The 24,469-nt window shown below is 41.2% G+C and overlaps 1 protein-coding gene across 1 annotated transcript in view; it reads left to right on the forward strand.

The window, feature by feature from the left end:
* LOC130928054 (oocyte zinc finger protein XlCOF22-like) overlaps positions 1-24,469 on the forward strand; it is a 30,884-nt gene that overhangs the window by 1,666 nt on the left and 4,749 nt on the right. Inside the window, exon 2 of the mRNA XM_057854260.1 lies at positions 23,724-24,125. Within this exon, the coding sequence (XP_057710243.1) occupies positions 23,724-24,125 (402 nt within the window). The remainder of the gene's footprint in view (positions 1-23,723; positions 24,126-24,469) is intronic.

Consider the following 24,469-nt stretch of genomic DNA (forward strand, 5'->3'; position numbering starts at 1 on the left):
GTTGAATTTATTTTTTGGCTTTTGACCTCAATAGTGAAATTCTAAATTAATTGTATGACAACTGTCTGATTATCCCCTTATAATTATATATTTTCAGGTAGTTCATTCACAACGTCTGAGTGTATGTTGTCGGCGATTAGCCTAGCAATGATCTTAATTGTGGTTGTCAGCCCAAAACCCTCTAAATATATATTAAATCCATCTTACCAGATATAAAATGACTACTACATAACCTGTGGTAGTCGTTTGGAGCCTAGTTTTCTCGTCAAATTGCAGCAGTCGATCTCGGTCTCCTCTCCGGGTCTCTCGGAATACGGTAAAACTTCATGTCTCTCCGTCTGTCTCCTCTGTTTTTGCAACCAACCGCCACACACGACTTCACCATTTTGATTATTAATGTTAACGAGCAGAAAAACACGCCATAATAGGAGGAATTTACGAAGCGCTAATGCATTAACATGACGAGTATACGGACAACATGGCGCGGGGGCGTGGCTGTGACGTGACGTGAGTAGGGTCTATAGCTAAACAACTAGCATGCAGACATGTGCATTGTCTTCATAAGACATGATCCTGTCACTGCTAAATGAAAAAGCTGTAATATTTTGACGTGAGAGAGTGGCAAAGAATTTGTACACAGGCTACATTTTCTGCAACAAAAAATTTGTACATCCGTGGTCACAGACTAATGTAAACACACATTGCCTACCTTTGCTAGAAAGATGGTATTGCCGTTTGCTATGGTTATAATGTGCAAATCCTGCACCCATCCGCAGCAAAACTGTTCGTAGCTTTGTAGCGATTTGTAGTTTCGGAATTGCTGCTGAGTGTAGTAACATACACTAAACACTAAATACAGCATGATGTCCATTTCGCGTAGTGGTGGAAGCTTGTCGACATCTTTATTCCATTTGTGTTCGGCTTGCTCGTGAGGGTCAACATTAAGAGTGTGACAATATCTCGATACAGCGATATATCGCGATATTTTGCAACCCGATGGGTTATCGATATGCTCCCGCCAAGAATCGATACTTTTATTTAACATATTGGCCATACAATGGAGTATGGATGCTGTAAACTGCTCAATGTTTGTTGAGCAATTCCTTGGCGGTCCACTAGGGGCGCTCGGGAGTGGCGGTGAGGGTAAAGTGCGCACAAGTTGTCTAGAGAAGAAGAGAAGCTCCAAGTGGGTTGAAAAAATAAAAAAGCTCTGTGAGAACGGTGGAGGGAAAAAATGAGAAAAATATTGCTACAAATCACACATGGGGACACACTTTAGATTTTACACCAACAAGAAAGGAAGTAAGGTGAACAAGGACTTTGCTGTATGCAAGAATTGTCTAAGAAAAATAAGTTTCACTGGGAGCTGGTGACGTAGTGGACACTGGAGTTTGTGAGCTTTGCTTTCATCACTTGAGGTAAGAAAGTTTTGCAATGTAATTGACTTTTTAATTTACAAGTATTATTTTGATAACATTTGGTGTTGAATGATATAAAATAAACCAGGACCCTAAACTGGATGAAAATGAATATCGAACAAGCCCACATGAATTTACCGATTTATTTGAGAACCAATTTCCATCTAGTTTACTACACAAACTGTTATTACTGTCATTTTGATTCAATAAGCTATAAAAATGGTTTGAATAGGTTCCAAGATATATAAAGTGATGTGCATGATAATTAATGTAGCCTACATATTAAAAATAGGTAATTATTGAATTTTTAATTTCTATACATTCAGTTCATATTTTTTTTAATTCAATACTTCCAACACAAAACAAAAAAAATCAGGATTTCAACTCAAACGCTATGAAGTAGCTAATATTTTTTGTTTTATTTTGTTGTTTTTAAGGTGAGGAAGACTGTGACTGAGGAAGTCTGACATCTTAAATGCTGAAGCAGATAGCGGAAGTGCTCAAACCAAGCAACAAAGTTCATATACGAAGAAAAGACCCACCAATTTTATCATTGCCCCACTCCAAGCTCAACTGCTGACACCCACGGCACTTTTTATTTATTTATTTTTTTAAAGATTTAAAACTTTAAAGAAATTAACGGTGCCATTCATCGTGATCTCTCCAAGCGATATCAGTGGTCGTGGTTGGTTTCCTCTATATGTGCAGTGGCACAATTTGCAGTAGATTTATATTTTACAGCAATGTTGCACAGAAAAGGTGTCACTGTTTAATAAATGACTTAAACAGTATTTTTTTCTATTTTCCAATATCTTTTTTTTTTTCTTTTCGTTTCAACAGTTGTATCGTAGAATTTCATGTATCCAATTTCTGACCAATATATCGATAATCGCTGTATCGTGATATAATCGTTATCGTGAGCCTTGTATTGCGAATCGTATCGTATCGTGAGGTGCCCTGAGGTTCCCACTCCTAGTCAACATTGTTCACATCCTTAAAATTGCTCACATATCTGTCCTTCGCCATGGTAACACGTTTGTCTCTGTATCGAACTGGCAAGTTTTCCCTACATTTTTCCATCTTTGGCACTCGTAGTTGAATTGTATTTGCCGTTAAGTTTAAATGTCCCGTGATGCAGACGTGCTTCCGAAATGGCTGCGTTGTCGGAAATCTCGCACGATCCCGTGCTGCTGTGACGTAAACGCTCGAGCCTAATATGTTATTGCATTTGGGAGCCAACCACAAACTATACTCAGAACATGCTATGTACATTATTTGGACATATAGACATCCATTATATTTCATAATCTTTGATATAACATAAACCTGGTGTATTTCAATGCATTTCCCGGGATTTTGGTGTTCGTCTCTTCAGTGCCGTGGAGTCTATTGATTGTGAGGGGGGGGGGGAATTGTTGAGTGTTTACACCACTACGCTAGCAGGTGGCGCCAAATCCCAAATAATAATTTTGCCTGTAAACTCGCACTGGATGCGTATGCACGCTCCCGCTGACGCGCATGCATGCGCGCGACAATTCTTTTGCATTGCTTTGCAGAAGTTTCTGCAAAGCAATGCCTTGATGGTTCCCTTGATGTTGCAAAATCTAGTGTTGTGAACTTGAACTTGCGTGTGTGCCTCTTGGCACGGCCAAAGCACTTGTGGGCGTGTTCACCCGGGCGCTGCTTCAAACGTAAAAATCTGAAGTCTGAGTGAACAAAACATTTGGCGATCCAAAAATAAAAATCGCGTGTTCTCCATCACACGAAATGGCCGGCCACTTGAGTTTGTGCCTCCGACACTGCGCAACCCCGGGCCAACTTCGTACGCCATTGCCCGCATCAGTAGCCAAGGGCAGAGAACGAATATGCACTGGACCACGATCACTGCACAGCAACTCTGTGCTTACTTAGGGCTTCTCATTTTAGCTGGAATGTACAAATCAAAAAGACCCTGTGGGACAAGGAACTGGGTCGTCTGATGTTCGCTGCAACGATGTCTGTCTTCAAGTTTAGCCTAATCAACAGAGCCCTGTGCTTTGACGACAAGTTGCAACGTCATCATCTGAGCAAGTTCACACCGATCCAGGATGTGTGGCTCAGCCGCCTGCAGATGACCGGCAGGGACACCTGCGTGGATGAGCAGCTGGTCTCTCTGCGACTATGCAATAATCTAGACGGCCACACTGACGGTGACGACGGATATATATATATTTTTTCACATCGTTCCCCCTGGCTGCAGAGCTGGAAAAAAAAAGATCATATTGGTGTTCACTCTTCTTAAAAATAAAAGCGAACTTCCACCAATGCTTGTGAGGTCATTCACCAGGCAGCCACTTTCAAGGTGGTTTTTATGTTGCATTATCATCTGTACTTTGTGCTGCATTTTTATGTGTAAAGTGCTGAAATAATGTATCTGAGTACTTGTTTGATTGTTTATGTCATTGCATTATAACATTTGTAAATGCTAGTTGGACTCATGGAGTGGTAAGGCGACAACTGAAAACTATAAACTGTTACACAGAAGGGGACTTTCCCATGTTGTGGTGAGGAAGTTTCATGTTTGTGTTAGCATTAGCACGGGAAGTCGACTTTTTCATTGAAATGCAGGATGATTTAGGTTTTTCTTTCTTCATAACTAGAATACCGTTTTTCCAGAGAATGTCTAGATTTCCTTGATTCACCTACCTGTGATAATATATTAGAGATTACATCATCTAACAAATATTTTAAGTCCTAAGTGGCCGTTTTTTTTTTTGTCGCATTGACATATAAAAACGTTTTTCTTCCCAAAAAGTTTGGGTTTGTTGTCACTACTTTGAAATTCTGTTTCTGAAATTCTGTGTCACCTCTTAAATCCCAGCTCCACAGCACATTAATTTTATTTTAGTTTCATTCTACAAGTGTTGATGTCATGAGCAGCTGACTTAAAGTGCCTCTGACATGAAAAAGCATGTTTATTTCATAATACACGCGGTATTTTATGCTCCTGAATGAAATGGACCGCTTGGATGTGTGTGGAAATGATCACTATATTTATTTAGTTTTTTAAGCCCTGCGCCATGAAAATGATTGACTTCCGGCAACTGTCTCGAGTTGGGAAAGAGGGCGCTGTGACGTGTACGGTAGAAGGAGTCCTCTTCACTATACAGTCGTACTGTTGTATGAGAAGAACTAAGGATTCAGCTGATTTTGCGGATTAATACGTTTATTTTTCGCATCACGCCAGCCAAACGGCTGCAGAAAACTTGTTGTACGAGGGAGAAACACGTGTGCCTTTTTGGGGTTTCAAAAGGTTCCCATTCACCGGTGGATATTGGCTAAAACAAGCCCTACTACTGTGTGACCATGGGACTTACAGTGGGGAGAACAAGTATTTGATACACTGCTAATGGGAAAACCCATTGGCAGTGTATAAAATACTTGTTCTCCCCACTGTACGTGGAAGTGAGTAAACATCGCTTTTTGTATTATGTCAAATACTGGGATCATTTTAATATGTAGGTGGCTTTCATTTTATGGCTGACATGCTCCTTGTCCCCTCGGCCGACGACCGGCAGCTTGTCGCACATCCCCCCGCCGGGAGAGCGCTATTGGCTACTCGGCTTACTGCCCTCTTTATATGCCCGGTGTTCTGTCAAATTTTCCAACTGATCAGAAATTGCCACTTTGTGTTAAAAATAGCCACGAACACCGTGATTACAAAGTAAACACTACAAATGTTCTTGAAATAAAGGACTACTTACGTTTGATCATTGATAGGCATGTAAAAAGCTCTCCTCATGCACATTAGCTGCACAACAACTGGAGCCGCCCTGCTCCGGGGAACGAGCTGTAAATTGCTTTCCGCTCGGTGGTTTGCCGATGAGTGAAGACAATCGACAACCCAGTCGTCATGTGAAATGTTCCGGGCTAGTTATGTGTGATTTTTTCCGCTTCGAAGACTTTGAAACATCACTCGGTTCGGGTTAGTATGTCGGCTACTTCTCACGCCGCTTGGTTTGTTTACATTCTCCGAAGCCGGGGAAGGGAAATGACAGAAGCCCGATTTAGGTGTCATAAAATATCATTCGGGAGGTGCGACAGTAAAGGTGAAGTTGACAGTTTTGACCATTATGGAGTAATTTTGCCATGTCGTCCTGAATAAGTGCATTTTTATTATTTCATATTCCATTTAGCACAAGACTGTTATTTGTCATGACCATGCCATTTATTTACAGGCATGAAAACCACTCACCTTTCGACGAAATTCGCCGTTTCGAAGTAAAAAAGGGTGACCTACGTGAATTGCGTAGATCCGAGGAGAAAATTTTTGGGGGTGGGGGTGGGTTGTAAGTCCATCTAACTAACTAACTAACTACATGTTGAAGTTGCTAAGCCTGTTGCGATATGCAATGAGTCCATTTATCGCAAGGTAGGTAAACAATGGGCGTTCATTTTCACGGCTGCGTTTTATCACCGCGTGCGTGCGTGCATATATTTGTGTGTGCGTGTAGATGACATATGAGACTCCAATTGTTGTGCCCAGATGTTTATTGGTCATCAACATGCCCTAGAATTACAGTTCACACATACAAAATAAGGAAACGCATCGATATTAAACACTGTAAACGTTAGCATTGCTACATTGAGACTAATCAGGAAAAAAGACAACCTACTTGCTGCCTGCTATAAAACATTGTCAGTCTTCTCAAAAACGCAAACTTGCAGTTAAAAGGTGACACTTCAAACATGAAAAATCGCTGGTCAACAATATTTGCAAACAAAAAAATGAAAAACAAAATCTATTTGTGACGCCACAAGCAATGACGAAAAGTGCTTTTTGCGGAGTTTAAAGTTGTTGGTGGTTTAGCGAACGTACTTCCGGTGAACATTTAAAAAATAAAAGCGTGTCACGTTCGTCATATGAATAAGGATTTCTGGAGTTAATCCCACATACTTCAGAATTAATTAGGGATGTCCTGATCCAGGTTTTTGCACTTCCGATCCGATACCGATACTGATCGATACCGACCTATCTGAGCATGTGTTAAAGTTTAAAGTTAGCCTCCTTACTTAGTTGTCAGACTCATGTTGAAAAAGGTTTTAGTACTCTTGATAACAACTAGCCAGCTGAATCAGGTGTGTTTGAATAACACACAACGGTTGGTAACAAGAAACTGACCTGTTTATTCAGTGACAAACACAAAACATTATAAATAACAAACAGAAATGGCATAATCACTCAGTAAAACGGGCAAATAATATTGTAAACAGTCTTAAAAAAGCAAAACACACCAACAACCTCAGTGGAAAATCCCACAAATCCCCCAAGCTATTAGATGCTTTTAATGTTTTGTGCATTAGTTACAAAAATTGTATAAAAAGCCTCTCAGGTTTAAATAAACGACTATTTCAGTATCAAGTTAACATTTTAAAACGGTAAATAAAATACTCAAGTCCCCATTCTATATCAGCAGCTTTAAAATACATTCAATTCATTTAATTTTGCGAATCAACTGTTAAAGTTGTTAAAATTGCTCCCGTTATGCCATAATTTCCCTTCTGTCTACTTTCGACATGTGAAAGTTTTAAAACTGTTTTGAAGATAGATTCAAGTCAAGATTTTGCCGATTTAAGAGTATTTTAGATAAAAAGTTAATTAGCTCCGCTTGGAAGGTTCACAACAGCCTACTAGGGAAGTCTCCTGCTTTAAGATGGCGGCTGTTTACAAACGCATCTGGTTTTCCCTACTTCAATGTTGCTAACGCAGTCGAGTCTGTAGTTTTGCATCTAGTTCTATATACCGTAAATTCCGGACCATTGAGCGCCCCGGATTACAAGCCTTACCCAGTACATTTTTTAAGGAAAAAGCATTGTGTACATACATAAGCCTCTCCTGCCTATAAGCCGCGTGTGCCCACATATTAAACTGAAATATTTATAAAGAAATACACAGTTTTCCAAGTTTAAATACCATATTTTAACAAATCGGGTTATGATACAGCGCGTGACTTACAGGTAAGGGAGGTGCGGAACAGGCCCGGATCTAGGTTGACCCACCAGAGTGGGCACTAAGAAAACTTGAGGGGGCACCCACAATGCAGGCTTTTTTTTTTTTACCCTCTGCATTTCTCTGGGTTTGGGACCGGCGCAAGTAGGACACTGGCTTGTGTCCCGTTGAGGCTGCATTAATTATTTAATTTTTTCTTCATCTATCTACTTATTTTCGCAGTCGGCATGATGTTATGATGACGTCATCTCGCATGGCAACGTGTCGCCATTTTGAGATGGGGGCACGCACAGGTAAACAGCCGTAGACAAACGCTGTCTGAAATTCATAATTTTCAGCTGTGTTTTGCGTCTTTTTTCATAAAAACGTCTTAAACATCACTTATTATTATCACGAGTCACTGCCGACAGACGCGAGGAGGCAATACTGCTTAAAATTAGCGTGTATTGGCCTGCAAATCTGCCCATACAAAGTTGCAGCTGATAGCCGAATAAACAATCCAAAGGAATTGTCTGCAGTGGAGTTCGGAAACATCTACAACTACCTCATAAAGAATTGTGGGATTGCCTGTGAAGACAGCAATGAGAGAGGATGTATCCGCATGTCAGTGGAAATTAAACACGCTTTTTGGCTAAAAGACAACTTATTCTCCGTCAATTCTTCCTACGAATGCAACGTTGAGCTGCAACCACCTCAACACAAAATATGCACAATATATGAAATTGCATATGTACTGCACTATCTGTAGCAAACTGCATATGAAAATATGAATAAACAATTAGCAGAGCGCCCGAGACGCCATTTTGCCGACCCTCTAACTCGTGGGTAATTAGCATATCACAAGTTTCATGCTAAGTGAATCTCTCACTTTTTTTGCACTGAAATACACACAGTTCACATATTTACGTTTTTAAACACATTTAAACAATAAATACCGGCGATGCAACTTCAAATTCAAGGCAAAGTGGTCACAGAGACGGCGCATACTGACTGCGGCCGTCGTCGTCTGATTCTCTACTGAACAACGTCCCTTCCGTGTTGCAGTTTCATTCAAATAAAGTGCGCATGAGATGCAGTAAATTAAGGCGTCCACTAGATGATGCTAATAAGACGTAAAAGAAACTCAGGTATTCAATCACAAAACCCATCAATCTTTTATGCATAACAGAACACCGTCATTTTGATTGGGTGGGCACGACTCACGTCTGGGTGGGCCGTGCCCACCCTGGCCCCCCCATACATCCGGCCCCGGTGCGGAAGAGCAAGAGACGTGCTGTCGTTGTTGTTGCGGGTGTGTCTGTGTGTGTGCGTCGGCTGCTAGAGGCAGCAGTCGTGTGTTGTTCGACGAGTTTCCAAAATAAAGAATTGCAACCTAACTTAACGGGTTACTATTTGTCATCGTTACAATACCTTAACTTTTCTTTCCAAACAGCGCCAGCAACACGGCACTTAGCTGACTCCTCAAGCTCACTCCTTAGCGTGTCGTCCTCTTCATCACGCAGCAGACCGGCTTTTCGAAACCCGTTGGTGATGGTGGATTTTTTTCACGCTGCTCCACGCTGTCAGACTTTTGCAAAAGTTGCTCTTCGCATACGACCACTTTTGTAAACGATCTGACGCCGCTGGCCATCCAAGCCTTCAATTCAACTCGGCACATCATATCCATTTCTTCTAGCATGATGCGGGTATGCTAATTCTTGCCTGACACGGCCAGACTGTTCTCCGTGTGTTTTTCAAACACTGAGAGAAGTCTGAGACCCAGCCCATTAACGCCCTCTCGAGCAAGTACAAAATCAATCGATAGATTCATTTATTTGCGTGACGTGCTCTTAACGAGCGGTGTCACTCTTCCGCGTCGGAAGTCGTCTCCAAAACACAGATGGCGAACAGGAGAGCCGAAAATGTTCCAATCCACGGTAAAATCAGTTTTAAATGACCAAAAACACATCGACACAAGTCAGTGACAACAGTCTGTCTCGCGCTAGCCATGTTGAATAAACTCCGCTCTCCTCGTATGTTTACTTCCGCGCGCAAGTCCCTCGTCCCGCCCGTCGCTGATTGGTCCACTCCGCTGTCTGTTTGCTGTGGCTTGCTCCACTCTGAAAATTTTATCCACTTAATGGTGGCCAGACTCAATAGCTGGAACAGCGGTGAGTCTGGAGTACCAGGCTATGCTAATTCTACTAATGCACAAAGATGAGGGTCTGCTACTTTTATTCGTGCACAAAGCACAAACTTAAAATACGGGTAAGAGTGCCAACTAGCGTCTTCCTCGACACACATATTCCACGTGTCTTATGCTTGCATTTTATGCTCGAGCGCTCCTGGCGGTCGTTAGAAAAATTGATAAATTGGCCACATCATTGCATACGCCGCAGGATTCAAAATGAGGGAAAAAGTAGCGGCTTGTAATCCGGAATTTACGGTACCGTAATTTCCGGATTCGTTAAAGTATGGTATTAAAACTTAGAAAACTGTGTATTCCTTTATAAATATTTCAGTTTTCTATGTGGGCACACGCGGCTTATAGGCAGGAGAGGCTTATGTGTGTACAAAATGCTTTTTTCTTTAAAAATGTACTGGGTGAGGCTTATAATCAGGGGCGCTCAATAGTCCGGATTTTACGGTACATATGATTTCTATTATCTCCAATAAAATGACGTTGACGTAGTTTGTAGCGCGTGTCAGCTCAGCAGCAGTCAGGTATTCTTGTGTTTGTTATCCAGCGGCATGAGTTGAGCTAAAGCCGTGAGTTGAGCATTGGCATTACCCGGGTCTATGACAAGCATTATGTTTACTTTCGGGACGCAATGTGGTCCCGAAAGTACCGTATTGCACCGAAGGTACCGGAAGTAAATGAGAAACTGACCGCATTGTGTCCCAAAGACCGCGCTGTGTATTAGTTCCGCTTTACTTGACATATTTCAATAATCTGAATTTGGATGTTTGTGAATCGTTCTCGAATCTTCCACTGCCGAATCGCTAAGGATGTAATGACGGCTGGGCATGTTGTACCGTGGTTCTAATTGTTGGATGGTGCGTCTTTACTCACGTGGGATAATGGCTCGTCATCCAGAATGAATTCTTCGGCAATGACTCTTTTTATTCCCTGGGCTTTGGGACTGTCGAGTGCCAGTTTGTCACGCATAGCAAAAGTTTCTGCCAGTGTTAGTTGCGTAGGACCTTTCTTTTTGTCTTCGGTTTTCTTAACATACTCCTCATATTGTTTGTGGTGGTATGTCGCTAAATGCTTGATTAGGTTGGTTGTATTAAAACTTCTTACGGCTTTACCACTACGCTTGACTCTATTGTGGCATATGTTGCACTCTGCCTCATCTTCTTTGTTGTCCTTTAAGGTGAAATGATCCCACACAGCTGACATTTTTACCGATGAAGTCTCTCGGTAAATTGGGAGACAGTAGTGTAAATGTAGTGTGTTGAAGGTGTGCCGTGAAATGCGGACCGGATTTAGGGAAACCGAAGCAAAAACTGGGATGGATTATATAAATCGGTGCGCTGGAAATCCCGGACCGGACTTTTTAAAAAAAATGGATCGGAAGTCTGGATCGGAATTTTTCTGTGTTCCGATACCGATGGGCATTTTTTTGCCCATATCGCCGTCCGATCCGATCCAAATATCCGATCGGGACATCTCTATAATTAATACTATAATATGTAAAGTACTATAATACTACGGAATTCAGATTCTACACTAAGAATAGCTATAAAATGACACCCTTTTTAAAAAATATGATTGGCAATGAACATTATAATCATTATAATGCTATTATACTGTATATAGTAGTATGCTGAAATAATAATGCTAGGTTTTTTTTTTTTAAGAATTGTTCTGAATAATGTTGGAAAGGCGAAGTCAGTGTTTTGAATCTGTTTACATTCCGTTCTTTCGCACTTGTAAATGCTATCAGCTATGCCTGCACAATATATCGTTTGAACATCGCCATCTCAATGTGCGCATGTGCAATAGTCATATGGCAGGAAGTACAATTGTTTTTCTTTTGTTCAACTTTTAAACTTTTGTTTTACTTCATAAGTAAAGTGTGCAGATCCTGGATTAAACTGCGTTATATAAATTAGGGCCGATGGCGCCATTTTCCAGAGCATCGGAATCGGGTGAAAAGGATCCGGTTTATATTTAAAAACGGCATACATTCATGTTTTTCTGCTTGATGCTCGTACAGCGCGACAGCGTCTCACTCTCCCTCCTGCTAGGCAGAGCGACCAAACTGTTTTTCTTGGTCAACAGTGCAGTTATTTCAAACTGAGCTGTTCAAGTTATTTGGTTAAAATTTTCTCGTTTTAATATCGCAAACTCTCCAAAAATCACAATGGTTGTTATTTCCAATATCATTCAGGCCTACTATTAGCTTTTGACCTCATTGTTTATGTGTGATTAATTATTGTTATTCATATGTTTAGTAGTACTTTAATAAAGGATTTAGGTGTTCCAAAATGTTTTTCTGAATTAATAAGTGTCAACAAAAACCTAATTGCTAAATTAGTTTAAAAAGTATATATATATACAGTGGGGAGAACAAGTATTTGATACACTACCAATGGGTTTTCCCATTGGCAGTGTATGAAATACTTGTTCTCCCCACTGTATATATACAGTGGGACAGTGTATGAAATACTTGTTCTCCCCACTGTATATATACAGTGGGGCAAATAAGTATTAGTTAGAGAGGCCTGTAATTGTCAACATTGTTAACCCTCAATCATGAGAGACAGAATGTGGGAAAAAAACCAGAAGATCACATTGTTTTATTTTTAAAGAATTTATTTGCAAATCCTGGTGGAAAATAAGTATTTGGTCAATACCAAAAGTTCATCTCAATACTTTGTTCTGTACCCTTTGTTGGCAATAACGGAGGCCAAACGTTTTCTGTAACTCTTCACAAGCTTTTCACACACTGTTGCTGGTATTTTGACCCATTCCTCCATGCAGATCTCCTCTAGAGCAGTGATGTTTTGGGGCTGTCATTGGACAACACGGACTTTCAACTCCCTCCACAGATTTTCTATGGGGTTGAGATCTGGAGACTGGCTAGGCCACTCCAGGACCTTGAAATGCTTCTTACGAAGCCACTCCTTTGTTGCCCTGGCTGTGTGTTTGGGATCATTGTCATGCTGAAAGACCCAGCCACGTCTCATCTTCAATGCCCCTGCTGATGGAAGGAGATTTTCACTCAAAATCCTTCGATACATGGCCCCATTCATTCTTTCCTTTGAACAGATCAGTCGTTCGGGTCCCTTTGCAGAAAAACAGCCCCAAAGCATGATGTTTCCACCCCCATGCTTCACTGTGGGTATGGTGCAATTCAGTATTCTTTCTCCTCCAAACAGGAGAACCTGTGTTTCGACCAAAAAGTTCTATTTTGGTTTCATCTGACCATAACACATTCTCCCAGTCCTCTTCTGGATCATCCAAATGCTCTCTAGCAAACCGCAGACGGGCCTGGACGTGTACTTTCTTCAGCAGGGGGACACGTCTGGCAGTACAGGATTTGAGTCCCTGGCGGCGCATTGTGTTACTGATAGTAGCCTTTGTTACTGTGGTCCCAGCTCTCTGTAGGTCATTCACTAGGTCCCCCCGTGTGGTTCTGGGATTTTTGCTCACCGTTCTTGTTATCATTTTGACACCACGGGGTGAGGAGGGAGTTGAAAGTCCGTGTTGCCCAACGACAGCCCCAAAACATCACTACTCTAGAGGAGATCTGCATGGAGGAATGGGCCAAAATACCAGCAACAGTGTGTGAAAAGCTTGTGAAGAGTTACAGAAAACGTTTGGCCTCTGTTATTGCCAACAAAGGGTACATAACAAAGTATTGAGATGAACTTTTGGTATTGACCAAATACTTATTTTCCACCATGATTTGCAAATTATTTACAAATCAAAAATGTGATTTTCTGTTTTTTTTTCCACATTCTGTGTCTCATGGTTGAGGTTTACCCATGTTGACAATTACAGGCCTCTCGAATATTTTTTCTCGTGTCGTATGAACTTTAAGTCAGCAAACCACACAGATGTCTGACGTCATTTTGGAGCTTAGCTCGCTGTCTAGCTAGGACTTGGCTCAAACGTCATGGCGATGACAGTACAATGACTTATGATACTGTACGTGTTTTTGGTAGTGATGGAGAAACCGAAACTTTCTGAAGCAGTGAATCATTATCAAGCAATGTGTTGAAATGGTTCAGTGTTATGAAGCATTTGCCACGAATCGGTGTGGTAAGTCACGACACTGCTTCACCAATGCTTTCTGTACCACTGAAGCAAATGTGTTGAAATGGTGCAATGCTACGAGGTATTTGACACAATTCAGTGTGGAGACATCTGCTGGACAAAAACATATTGAACTTTCATATACCCAAACCACAAAGTGTCAACTGAATAGCTAAACCTGTGGGTGGTATGGTGCTTACATACCTTGCCTAATGTGCAAGCATTAGTGGGTTCATTCTTCCCCAGGATGAATTAAAAAAAATAATAATAATGATAAAGAAAACAAAAAAAAAAGCTGTTGTTACTTTTAAATGAAAAACAGAAATCCTTGTGCAATAGGGAGCTCTTGATGGTAGGTGTATAGAATGCTAGTGACACTGGGATGGGGATTTGGGTGTTTCACACATTTTTATTTAAAAACAAAATCATCTCAGCAGCATTTGGTTTCAGCCGGTTCCTCTTTTTGCTAATGACCTCTCCAGCTTTTGAGAATATTCTCTCACATGGCACAAACAAATATACAAACTGGCAGATAGACAAACAAGCACAAAAACTGACAGACACAAAAACTAACGTGTGTGTGTGTGTGTGTGTGTGTGTGTGTGTGTGTGTGTGTGTGTGTGCGTATCATATAAATCAGTGTATCGTGTGTCAATGAATGCCTATACTATGTGCAATTGCAAATGGCGTACAGCACGCAGGCTATTTTTAGACCGTGACGTCGCATCGCGTCGCATCGTAGAGCGGAAGTAAAGCTGAAGTGGGACATTACAGACCCGCCCTCACATAGACCCAACGTAAAAAGTGCTACTTTTCTCTGGTAATCTTTCAAAAACGAACATGCCGATCACACCTTGCTTTTTTGGAACTTGTAGACATTACGACACATGAAGGATGTTTTCTTCATACGTTTCCGGAAACCAAAAACTCGGGAGTAAAAAATGTGAAGACCGAATCAACTTGCGCGGACTTTTAACACCAGCTCGGTGAATCCATTTACATTTCATATGCAGTAAACATTATGTTGGGTTGGCATGGTCTTGTAGAGGACAAAGAGGTAAGCCATTTTTATATTTTTAACTTATTTTTTTAGTGTAACGTTGTGCCGTAGTGCTTCGGTCTGACAATGAATGACCTGAAAAGAATTACAATGGTATCTGACTGCCACTGTTACCGTTTCTGTTATATATATATATATATATATATATATATTGAAAAAACAACTTTAGTAAGGGGGAAGTGTAAATAAATTATAGAATTAAGATGTGTTATCAATGAAAAAAAGTGTTCGTTGGCTGTCACTGAGTAGCATTTGCGATCGCTACACAAAGCTAACTAAATTACCCCCAAGAACGGTAAGAGACGTAGGACAACCAGAGGATATATAAGAAAGACAGGGCTGATGGTAAAGGATAGCTTGTTAAAACAGGAGACTGTCATTGTCAGTCGCATCAATAAAAAAGCTATAGCTATGCTTAGGTCGGCTCGTTTTTTTTTTTTTTTTTGTCTTTTTCAGCCTTCGACACTCAAGCCATCTCTTTAACTCAACATTTTTATTTTCTTCCACATCTTTGCCAATGAATTTGGCACCAGGCACATCATTTTCGAAGAGAATTGGTAGATTTAGCTCTGTAAACATCTCCTTCGTACACTATTTCCATTCATTTCCTATTAGGGACAAACGGTGGCTTGTCCCGATTTAGCAACAGTAGCTAATGTCATGAATATTAATGAGCGGAAGTGACGTGTTGCTTGCGGTACGCCATTAATCTAATGTGTAATCTGGTCTAACTTCACTTTACTCTCCCTCGTTCTCAATATGACGTAATGCGCGCAAAAGCTCTCCTCCTCACAACCCACAACATTTTGAGCGATATTTCCCCTTTTTATAAACATTGTGAGTTTGACTGAACCAAATTGACTCGACCCCTCCTTACCTTAGTGAAACGTCCACGGTCGCGGCCGACACGCGTGTGACATCACAACGCTTCGCTTCCGCGGCCAGGTGATCTTCCACTGAATGAAGCGAGACATCGGTACAGCATATCTGGATACTTGTTGCCACGAGCGCCCGACACTTGTCGGGCGTCTGGTTTGAGCGTGACGTCACTAGCTGTTCCACCGGATCCAGCGAGACATCAGGACGACTGATTTGTAATGCTTCTGCCGCGAGCGCTCGGCACTTGTCTCAAGCGTCTACTTTGAGTGTAACATCACTTGTTTTTGGATAGTTTTTTTTCATTTGTAGATGTTTTTGGGTATTTAAAGGGTTAATTCCGACTAGCGCAGGAATCTGGGTTACATCCCCAGCCTAGGAACGGAACTCATTCGTGAACCGGGGACTACCTGTACAATACAGTACTTTAAAGTGCATACGACAGGAGAAAAAAAGTCTTAAATAGGATTATTATGTGAATTAGAATCATATTTTGAGACGATTCGACTGTATACAACAATTTAGCAAAGTGCAGATGACGAGAAATTAGTCTTTTAATCCGCCGGTTAGCCACGCCTACCATTATAGGGCTCTAGCGTCCCCAACAGGTGGATGACGTCAGTGGGAGAATGGGCTCATCGGTTTTACTATTCAGCCCATTGAGGGGGAATTATTCTGAACGAGGAAAATGCGATGAAGAGAGCCGCAAAATGTCATTGTTTCAGTCTCTCTACTCCAATATTTTTACAGGATATTCTTTTTATCCAAGTATTTTTCCCCAATAGCCAAATAAATGGTTTGAGAAGGACCAGTCAGCCCGTTGGGGGGGGAATTATTCATAACGAGGAAAAGACGATGGAGAGAGCTGCAAAATATCATTGTTTCATTCTCTCTACTCCGATATTTTTACAGGATATTCTTTTTATCCAATTATTTTTTCCCCCAATAGCTAAATAAATGGCTTGAGAAGGACCAGTCAGCCCATTGAGGAGGAATTATTCAGAACGAGGAAAACGCGACAAAGAGAACTGCAAAATGTCTTTGTTTCAGTCTCTCTACTTCAATATTTTTTTCACAGGATATTCATTTTATCCATGTATTTTTCCCCAATTGCTAATTAAATGGCGTGGTCATGACAAATAAGTCTTGTGCTAAATGGAATATGAAATAATAAAAATGCACTTATTCAGGACGGCATGGCAAAATTACTCCATAATGGTCAAAACTGTCGACTTCACCTTTACTGTTGCACCTCCCGAACGATATTTTATGACACCTAAATCGGGCTTATGTCATTTCGCTTCCCCGACTTCGGAGAATGTAAGCAAACCAAGAAGCGTGACATCTAGCCGACATTCTAACCTGAACCGGGTGATTTTTCAAAGTCTTCGAAGCGGAAAATCACACATAACTCGCCCGTATCATTTGACATGCCGATCAGCAAACCACCCAGCGGAGAGCAATTTACAGTTCGTCCCCCAGCTCACGTGCAGCTAATGTGCATGAAGAGAGCTTTTTACATGCCTATCCATAATCAAACGTAAGTAGTCCTTTATTAAAGAAAGTTTGTAGTGTTTACTTTGTAATCGCTGTATTTGCAGTTATTTTTCAAAGTTGCAATTTCTGATTGATCGGAAAATTTGAAAGAACACCGGGCGCATGAAGAGGGGAATAAGCCGAGGATAGCTCTCTCCCGGTGGGGGGATGTGCGACAAGCCGCCGGTCGTCGGCGAGGGGACAAGGAGCATATCAGCCATAAAATGAAAGCCACCTACATATTAAAATGATCCCAGTATTTGACATAATACAAAACACGATGTTTACTCACTTCTTGGTAAGTCCAATGGTCCCACAGTAGTGGGGCTTGTTTTGGCCAACATCCACTGGTGAATGGGAACCTTTTGAAACCCCAAAAAGGCGCACACGCTCTTACTAGGGGTGTGCCATCTTAGGCACCCCACGATTCGATTCGATTACGATTCAGGACGCCACGATTCGATTTTTAATCGATTATCGCGATATCGTCTATGATCGCGGTTATCACGATTATCGATGCATCGTGCAGCACTGATTACTAAAGCAGCCAAGCAAATTTATGTCCATTATTTATTTAAAATATCCTTATGATTCAACAGGAAAGATGGAATAATGCCCATACAACAAAAAGCTGCCCTTAAGCTGCTTTTTTATTTATTTCGTTTTACAAGAAAGTGCAAAATGCTTAACTATTTTAAAGGGAGTACTCATTTCTCTCAACAATGCAATGAAATTTACACTGGTGGAATGAATTCGACATTTTCTGGACACAAACAAAGTGTCTTTAGAAATAAGACTTCTTTTAACCAATATACTTTGTTTTCACAGTGTTACCTCTTGGAGTAACAGGTGGAAATCTCAACTGGTCTTGACACTGCTACACTCACACTCATTACAGCGCGCGCACTTTCTTCTCTTTCTATTTCGCATGTTTGTAGTGTTACCACTGTACTTTATCATGGTTTTATAAGTTCTGCATATGAAATACACGTTAGCGAATTAGCTCATTAGCTTAGCGCTCGGCGCTAACTATTAACATCTCAAAAACAACAACAATAAAGGCTAAACAGTACAAGAGGGTTCTTGTACTCACCTCTTATAGATGCACACGGGTCTTAGCAACACACTCAGGATATTTTTTTTAATTGAAATGCCTTAAAACTACAGCTGGTCATCTGAAAGGCAAGGAGCAACGAGCAAAGAACTATCTCTCTTCCCCTCTCGCTCTAAAAATGCGCACAAAAGCGCGACCGGCTTCTGGTCCTGCCTGCCATATACACAAATTTATTTTCCAGTCTTTTAAAAAGGAGTAAATCTATCTTCCAGTAACTGGGAGCATCCATCATAACGTTGTGTGTGCGTCCGTTAACGGTGTCCGGGCCGCAGACGTGTCTTGAATTTCGTTTCGCTACGAGCGTTGTTAGGAGTGAAAATAATTGTTTTTTAACCTTTATGAATCGTAATCGAATCGTCACGTGTCGAATCGCGATGCATGTAATAATCGATTTTTTGGAACTCCTCTAGCTCTTACAGCAAGATTTTTCTGCAGCCGGTTGGCTGGCGTGATGTGAAAAATAAACGTATTAATCCGGAAAATCAGCTGAATCCTTAGTCCTTCTCATGCAACAGTACGGCTGTATAATGAAGAGGACTCCTTCTACCGTACACGTCACAGCGCCCTCTTTCTGAACTCGAGACTGTTGCCGGAAGTCACTCATTTTCATGGCGCGGGGTACAAAAAACTAAATAAATATAGCGATCGCTTCCACACACATCCAAGCGGTCCGTTTCATTTAGGAGCATAAAATACCGCGTGTATTATGAAATAAACATGCTTTTTCGTGTCACAGGGACTTTAAAACAAAGCAGTTGGATAGTTTTTGTTATATTTAGGGAGTATTTTGGGGTATTTAACCCTTTAACACTGAACTTGTTGGCGGCGGCGTGTTTACGCATATCATCTTTGAAGCCTCGTCACGCTGTAATTACGTCACCCACATACCGCTGGTTGCTCTCATTTGAAAGTGCGGAAGTTGATGTCCACACCAGTTTTCAATCGACCAAGTAAAACGGGAAATAATGTCATTTGAGTTAAATAGTTTTATTGCACTCATAAATAAGCATTAAAACGCTGCATGGACCATGTGTTTATCTCCACATTTCCATCATTTCTTGTCATTTCTCAAAACCGAAAGCAGCACGAAAGACTACATATCCCTACAGCCGTTGTGAGGTCAAGAAGGACAAACCTAATGTTAACATTTTTTATAAATTGCCGAGCGAGACGCCACCTCAGCAAAGGGAGACATGCGAAGCGAGCACCGGCCGGTTGGATTGAGCGAGCGACTTTGAAAGCTGCGGAATGTATCGAAAACTAAATTTAGCGCAAGCTAATGCATTATTTCATTAACTCAAGGAAGAGGATGAGACGTTTTTGTCGTCGTTTTCATCGGATGAGTCGGCGTCTCGGCGAGTAGAAGTGACAGCGCGCAAATGGCGGAAGAGTGGGCTGTGCGACGTGTGTGACGTAGCTCCGTGTCCTGTTCAAGAGAAAACTTTATTGAGTCGCAAAAAAAAAAAAAAAAAAAACTTTATTGAGTCGCTTGTCTGAAAAAAATTGAAATGAAATACTTGTCATTATTTTTTAAAATACTTTTTTTCAAGGTTATATTTGATTTTTTTTTTTCATTATCAATCTTTTCAATTTGTATATAGATGTGTGTGTTCAACAAGCTTGATTGCATATAGAGTCTACCCACGTACCACGTGTTCGCTGTAGGGTTCCGCCCACTTGTCCGTCAAAACATAGTGTTAACCTATTACGGCTACGTACATTTCTCCTATTTACGGCGTGTTTTTCTGCTCCTTAACATTAATAATCAAAATGGTGAAGGCGTGTGTGGCTGTTGGTTGCACTAACAGAGAAGATGGAAGGAGAGACTTGAAGTTTTACCGTATTCCGAGGGATCCAAAGAGACCAGCGAAATGGACGGCTGCAATTCGACGTGAAAACTGGACACCAAAAAATCACCACAGACTATGTAGTAGTCATTTTATATCCGGTAAGATGCATTTAATATATATTTAGAGGGTTTTGGCCTGACAACCACAATTAAGATCATTGCTAGGCTAATCGCCGACAACATACGACGTAGTACGACATAGATTCAAATTCAAGATGTTTGTGACTTCCCTTTCTTCCACCATCGTTATTTTTTGAATAATATTTAGCTGTACCAAGTGAAAGAAACTGGCCTCGTCTACGGGGCTGACAAATAACCACAATTAAGATCATTGCTAGGCTAATCGCCGACAACATACACTTATGTATGTAGTGAGTGCTATCGCTAAACCATATAAACATTAAAAGCCTTAACTCCATTGACAAACGACATGAAATACATTAGACTTGACAGTGGATGTTAGCAATAACAAAAGAATTCGAATTGAAAATTTCGTAACTCACCTTTCCAAGCACAAGATAGAATCCTGCCAAACGAGGACCTGTTTCACCCAACCAGCAACGAAGTATTTATAAGCGTCCAAGCTCTTGAAGTTTTTCGTGAGAATAGGCTGATTTTGTGTGGACAAGATCATTGTAAATATCAGCGTAGCAGATGTCAGGCAGACAGGGCGAAGACAGTGGGTCGAAAAACATCGATTTGGGCATCAAATATGGATCTGGCGACTGTATAAAACGAAGCTTTTCCTCATAATGCCTTTTATGCAACAGATCCAGTGAGTTTGCGGCATCAGAAAGCACCGGGTCTTACATGAAATGCATTTTAAATTCCGCCATCAATTGAAAACAATGCAAATACAGAGTCAAAATGACGGACAAGTGGGCGGAACCCTACAGCGAACACGTGGTACGTGGGTAGACTCTATATACGTATACGTTTGATAAGGTGATGGGTACAATACCTAACCTCACAAAGAGATATCCCAGTCTAAACCCTTTTTTGTGTTAGGTGATGAAAATATATATATTTTTTTGAAAAACAAATTCTCACAATTTTGCACTGTATATAACCTGTTTTGAACATATTATGTGTAAAGGCCAAAAACGCCTATGACCATAACTGCTGTTTGCGTTGAATTGTCAAACATAAAACTATTCAGTCTCATTTTTTTCTATTGAATGTTTATGCTAACAAGTTGAATAAATATTATCAAGCTTCAAAACGGTTAGTCGAGCATGTTTGGTTGTCAATGGGACAACAACAGGACAAATTTTGGGATTTTTTTTTTTTTTTTTGTCTTTATGGGTCCAAAATGTTGATTATAATTGGTCAGTGAAGAAAACAACAGATTGGACATGGAGGTTATGGTGTCCTGAAAAAATGGGACCCAATTTGGCCATTGTGAACATTTTTTTCTTTGACATACAGTGGGGCAAATGAGTATTTAGTCAACATCTAATTGTGCTAGTTGTCCCACTTGAAAATGTTAGACCTATAATTGTCAACATGGGTAAACCTCAACCATGAGACACAGAATGTGGGGAAAAAAAACAGAAAATCACATTGTTTGATTTTTAAAGAATTTATTTGCAAATCATGGTGGAAAATAAGTATTTGGTCAATACCAAAAGTTTATCTCAATACTTTGTTATGTACCCTTTGTTGGCAATAACAGGCCAAACGTTTTCTGTAACTCTTCACAAGCTTTTCACACACTGTTGCTGGTATTTTGGCCCATTCCTCCATGCAGATCTCCTCTAGAGCAGTGATGTTCTGGGGCTGTCGTTGGGCAACACGGACTTTCAACTCCCTCCTCACCCCGTGGCGTCAAAATGATAACAAGACCAGTGAGCAAAAATCCCAGAACCACACGGGGGGACCTAGTGAATGACCTACAGAGAGCTTGGACCACAGTAACAAAGGCTACTGTCAGTAACACAATACGCCGCCAGGGACTCAAATCCTGCATTGCCAGACGTGTCCCCCTGCTGAAGCCAGTACACGTCCAGGCCCGTCTGCGGTTCGCTAGAGAGCATTTGGATGATCCAGAAGAGGACTGGGAGAATGTGTTATGGTCAGATGAAACCAAAATAGAACTTTTTGGTAGAAACACAGGTTCTCTTGTTTGGGGCAAAAAGAATACGGAATGGCACCATACCCACTATGAAGCATGGGGGTGGAAACATCATGCTTTGGGGCTGTTTTTCTGCAAAGGGACCAGGACGACTGATCTGTGTAAAGGAAAGAATGAATGGGGCCATGTATCGAGAGATTTTGAGTGAAAATCTCCTTCCATCAGCAAGGGCATTGAAGATGAGGTGTGGCTGGTTCTTTCAGCATGTCAATGATCCCAAACACACAGCCAGGCAACAAAGGAGTGGCTTCGTAAGAAGCATTTCAAGGTCCTGGAGTGGCCTAGCCCAGGGGTTCCCAACCTATTCCACTAAGGCACACTGTGGGTGCAGGATTTCATTCTTACCAAACAAGATGACAACACTTTTTCCCCAATCTGGTGTTTTACAAGTGCAATCAGTTGATTGCAGTCAGGTGTGGCTTGTTTTAGCAGAAGCCTCATTGGTTCAACTGTCTCTGCTGGATCGGCTGGAACAAAAACCAGGACCCACAGTGTGCCTTGAGGACTGGGTTGAAAACCCCTGGCCTAGCCAGTCTCCAGATCTCAACCCCATAGAAAATCTGTGGAGGGTGTTGAAAGTCCGTGTTGCCCAACGACAGCCCCAAAACATCACTGCTTTAGAGGAGATCTGCATGGAGGAATGGGTCAAAATACCAGCAGCAGTGTGTGGAAAGCTTGTGAAGAGTTACAGAAAACGTTTGGCCTCCGTTATTGCCAACAAAGGGTACATAACAAAGTATTGAGATGAACTTTTGGTATGGACCAAATAATTATTTTCCACCATGATTTGCAAATAAATTCTTTAAAAATCAAACAATGTGATTTTCAGTTTTTTTTTCTTCCCACATTCTGTCTCTCATGGTTGAGGTTTACCCATGTTGACAATTACAGGCCTCTCTAATATTTTCAAGTTGGACAACTTGCACAATTAGTGGTTGACTAAATACTTATTTGCCCCACTGTATAAAGGCAACATCGAAAGACATGCAAATTCAGCCAAAATAGGCTTAGGTGTTAAAGGGTTAAAGGATTAATTATGACTTGCGCGGAAATTCAGGTGACGTTGCCAGCGTAGGAACGGAACTCGTTTGTAACCCGGCGACTACCTGTATTGTTGTAAATGTGCAAAAAAGGGTGACTTTTTACACCACATTTTAACACTGTGTGGTGCTAAATGTGACAAAATCTTGCTGTAATCTTAAGCATGTGCCGCTTTACAAATGGCGCACCATAGGTGTGTTGTATAATGTCACTGCTGTGCGCCTTCAACAGGAGGCTTGACCCTATGCCCCTGAAAAAGACAATATGTGTGTTACATATTAAAATGTGATGTCAAGCAATTTGATTTACATTGTGCTGTAGTGGAAGACAACAAGAAACGAATAAATACAAAATTGTCACGGAGGAATTTTTCTTAGGCAATAAATATTTTGAGGACTGAATATTGCAAATGAAGAAATAAGATTTGGCCCATGTGTGATAATGGTATCTGTCTTGTAGATGGCAGTCAATTGCATCGTCCTGAACTCAAGGACTCTGCTCGCATGGAAAAAGAGGAGGAGGAAGAGTTGCCATGCATTAAGAAGGTAGAGGAAGAATGTGTCCACATTAAAGAGGAGCGGGAGGAGTATTTCATTAGAGTTGAGAACCCCCGCATTGAGGAGCAGCAGCAACCTCATCCCCTCAAAACAGAGGAGGAGGATCCTCCGTATGTTAAAGAGGAGATGATGGGCATTCCCAAATGGACTGGTGAGCCTTTGAAGGGTGAAGATGGAGGTCTGAGTAAGACCAGCAGAGGGGCGGAGCCTCAGAGTGGTGGCAGCAGCAGTTCAACAGCAGGATCCAAAGCAGACAACTTCATCACTCGACCGTCAGATAGCGACGATGTCACATCACTGTTCTGTGAGTATCAAGTTACTCAACTTGAGGGGAGTGCGGGGCTCTGTCTGAAGAAGTCGGAACTGTCATTTGGTGGCGTTTGTTCAATCCGTTAAGTCTTTATGCGATAGTGTGCCCAATCCTTGATGTTTAATTGACTCATTTTGACATGGGCGCATCAGTGCGATTTGAAGGTGCAACTAGAGCCGGCCAGTTTACCAAAAATTTACCTTTACCTAGATGGTTCACGATGACCAACGTAATTATGACCATGTCGGTAAATTCATTTTTTTCAATCAAACGAAAAATTGTCTTTTCAACCCGCCTTCGCTATGTGGTGTTTGGCTATGCTCATTCCGACTTAAGAA

Source organism: Corythoichthys intestinalis, chromosome 13 (genome assembly GCF_030265065.1).
Source record: "Corythoichthys intestinalis isolate RoL2023-P3 chromosome 13, ASM3026506v1, whole genome shotgun sequence".
In the NCBI taxonomy this organism is placed as follows: domain Eukaryota; kingdom Metazoa; phylum Chordata; class Actinopteri; order Syngnathiformes; family Syngnathidae; genus Corythoichthys; species Corythoichthys intestinalis.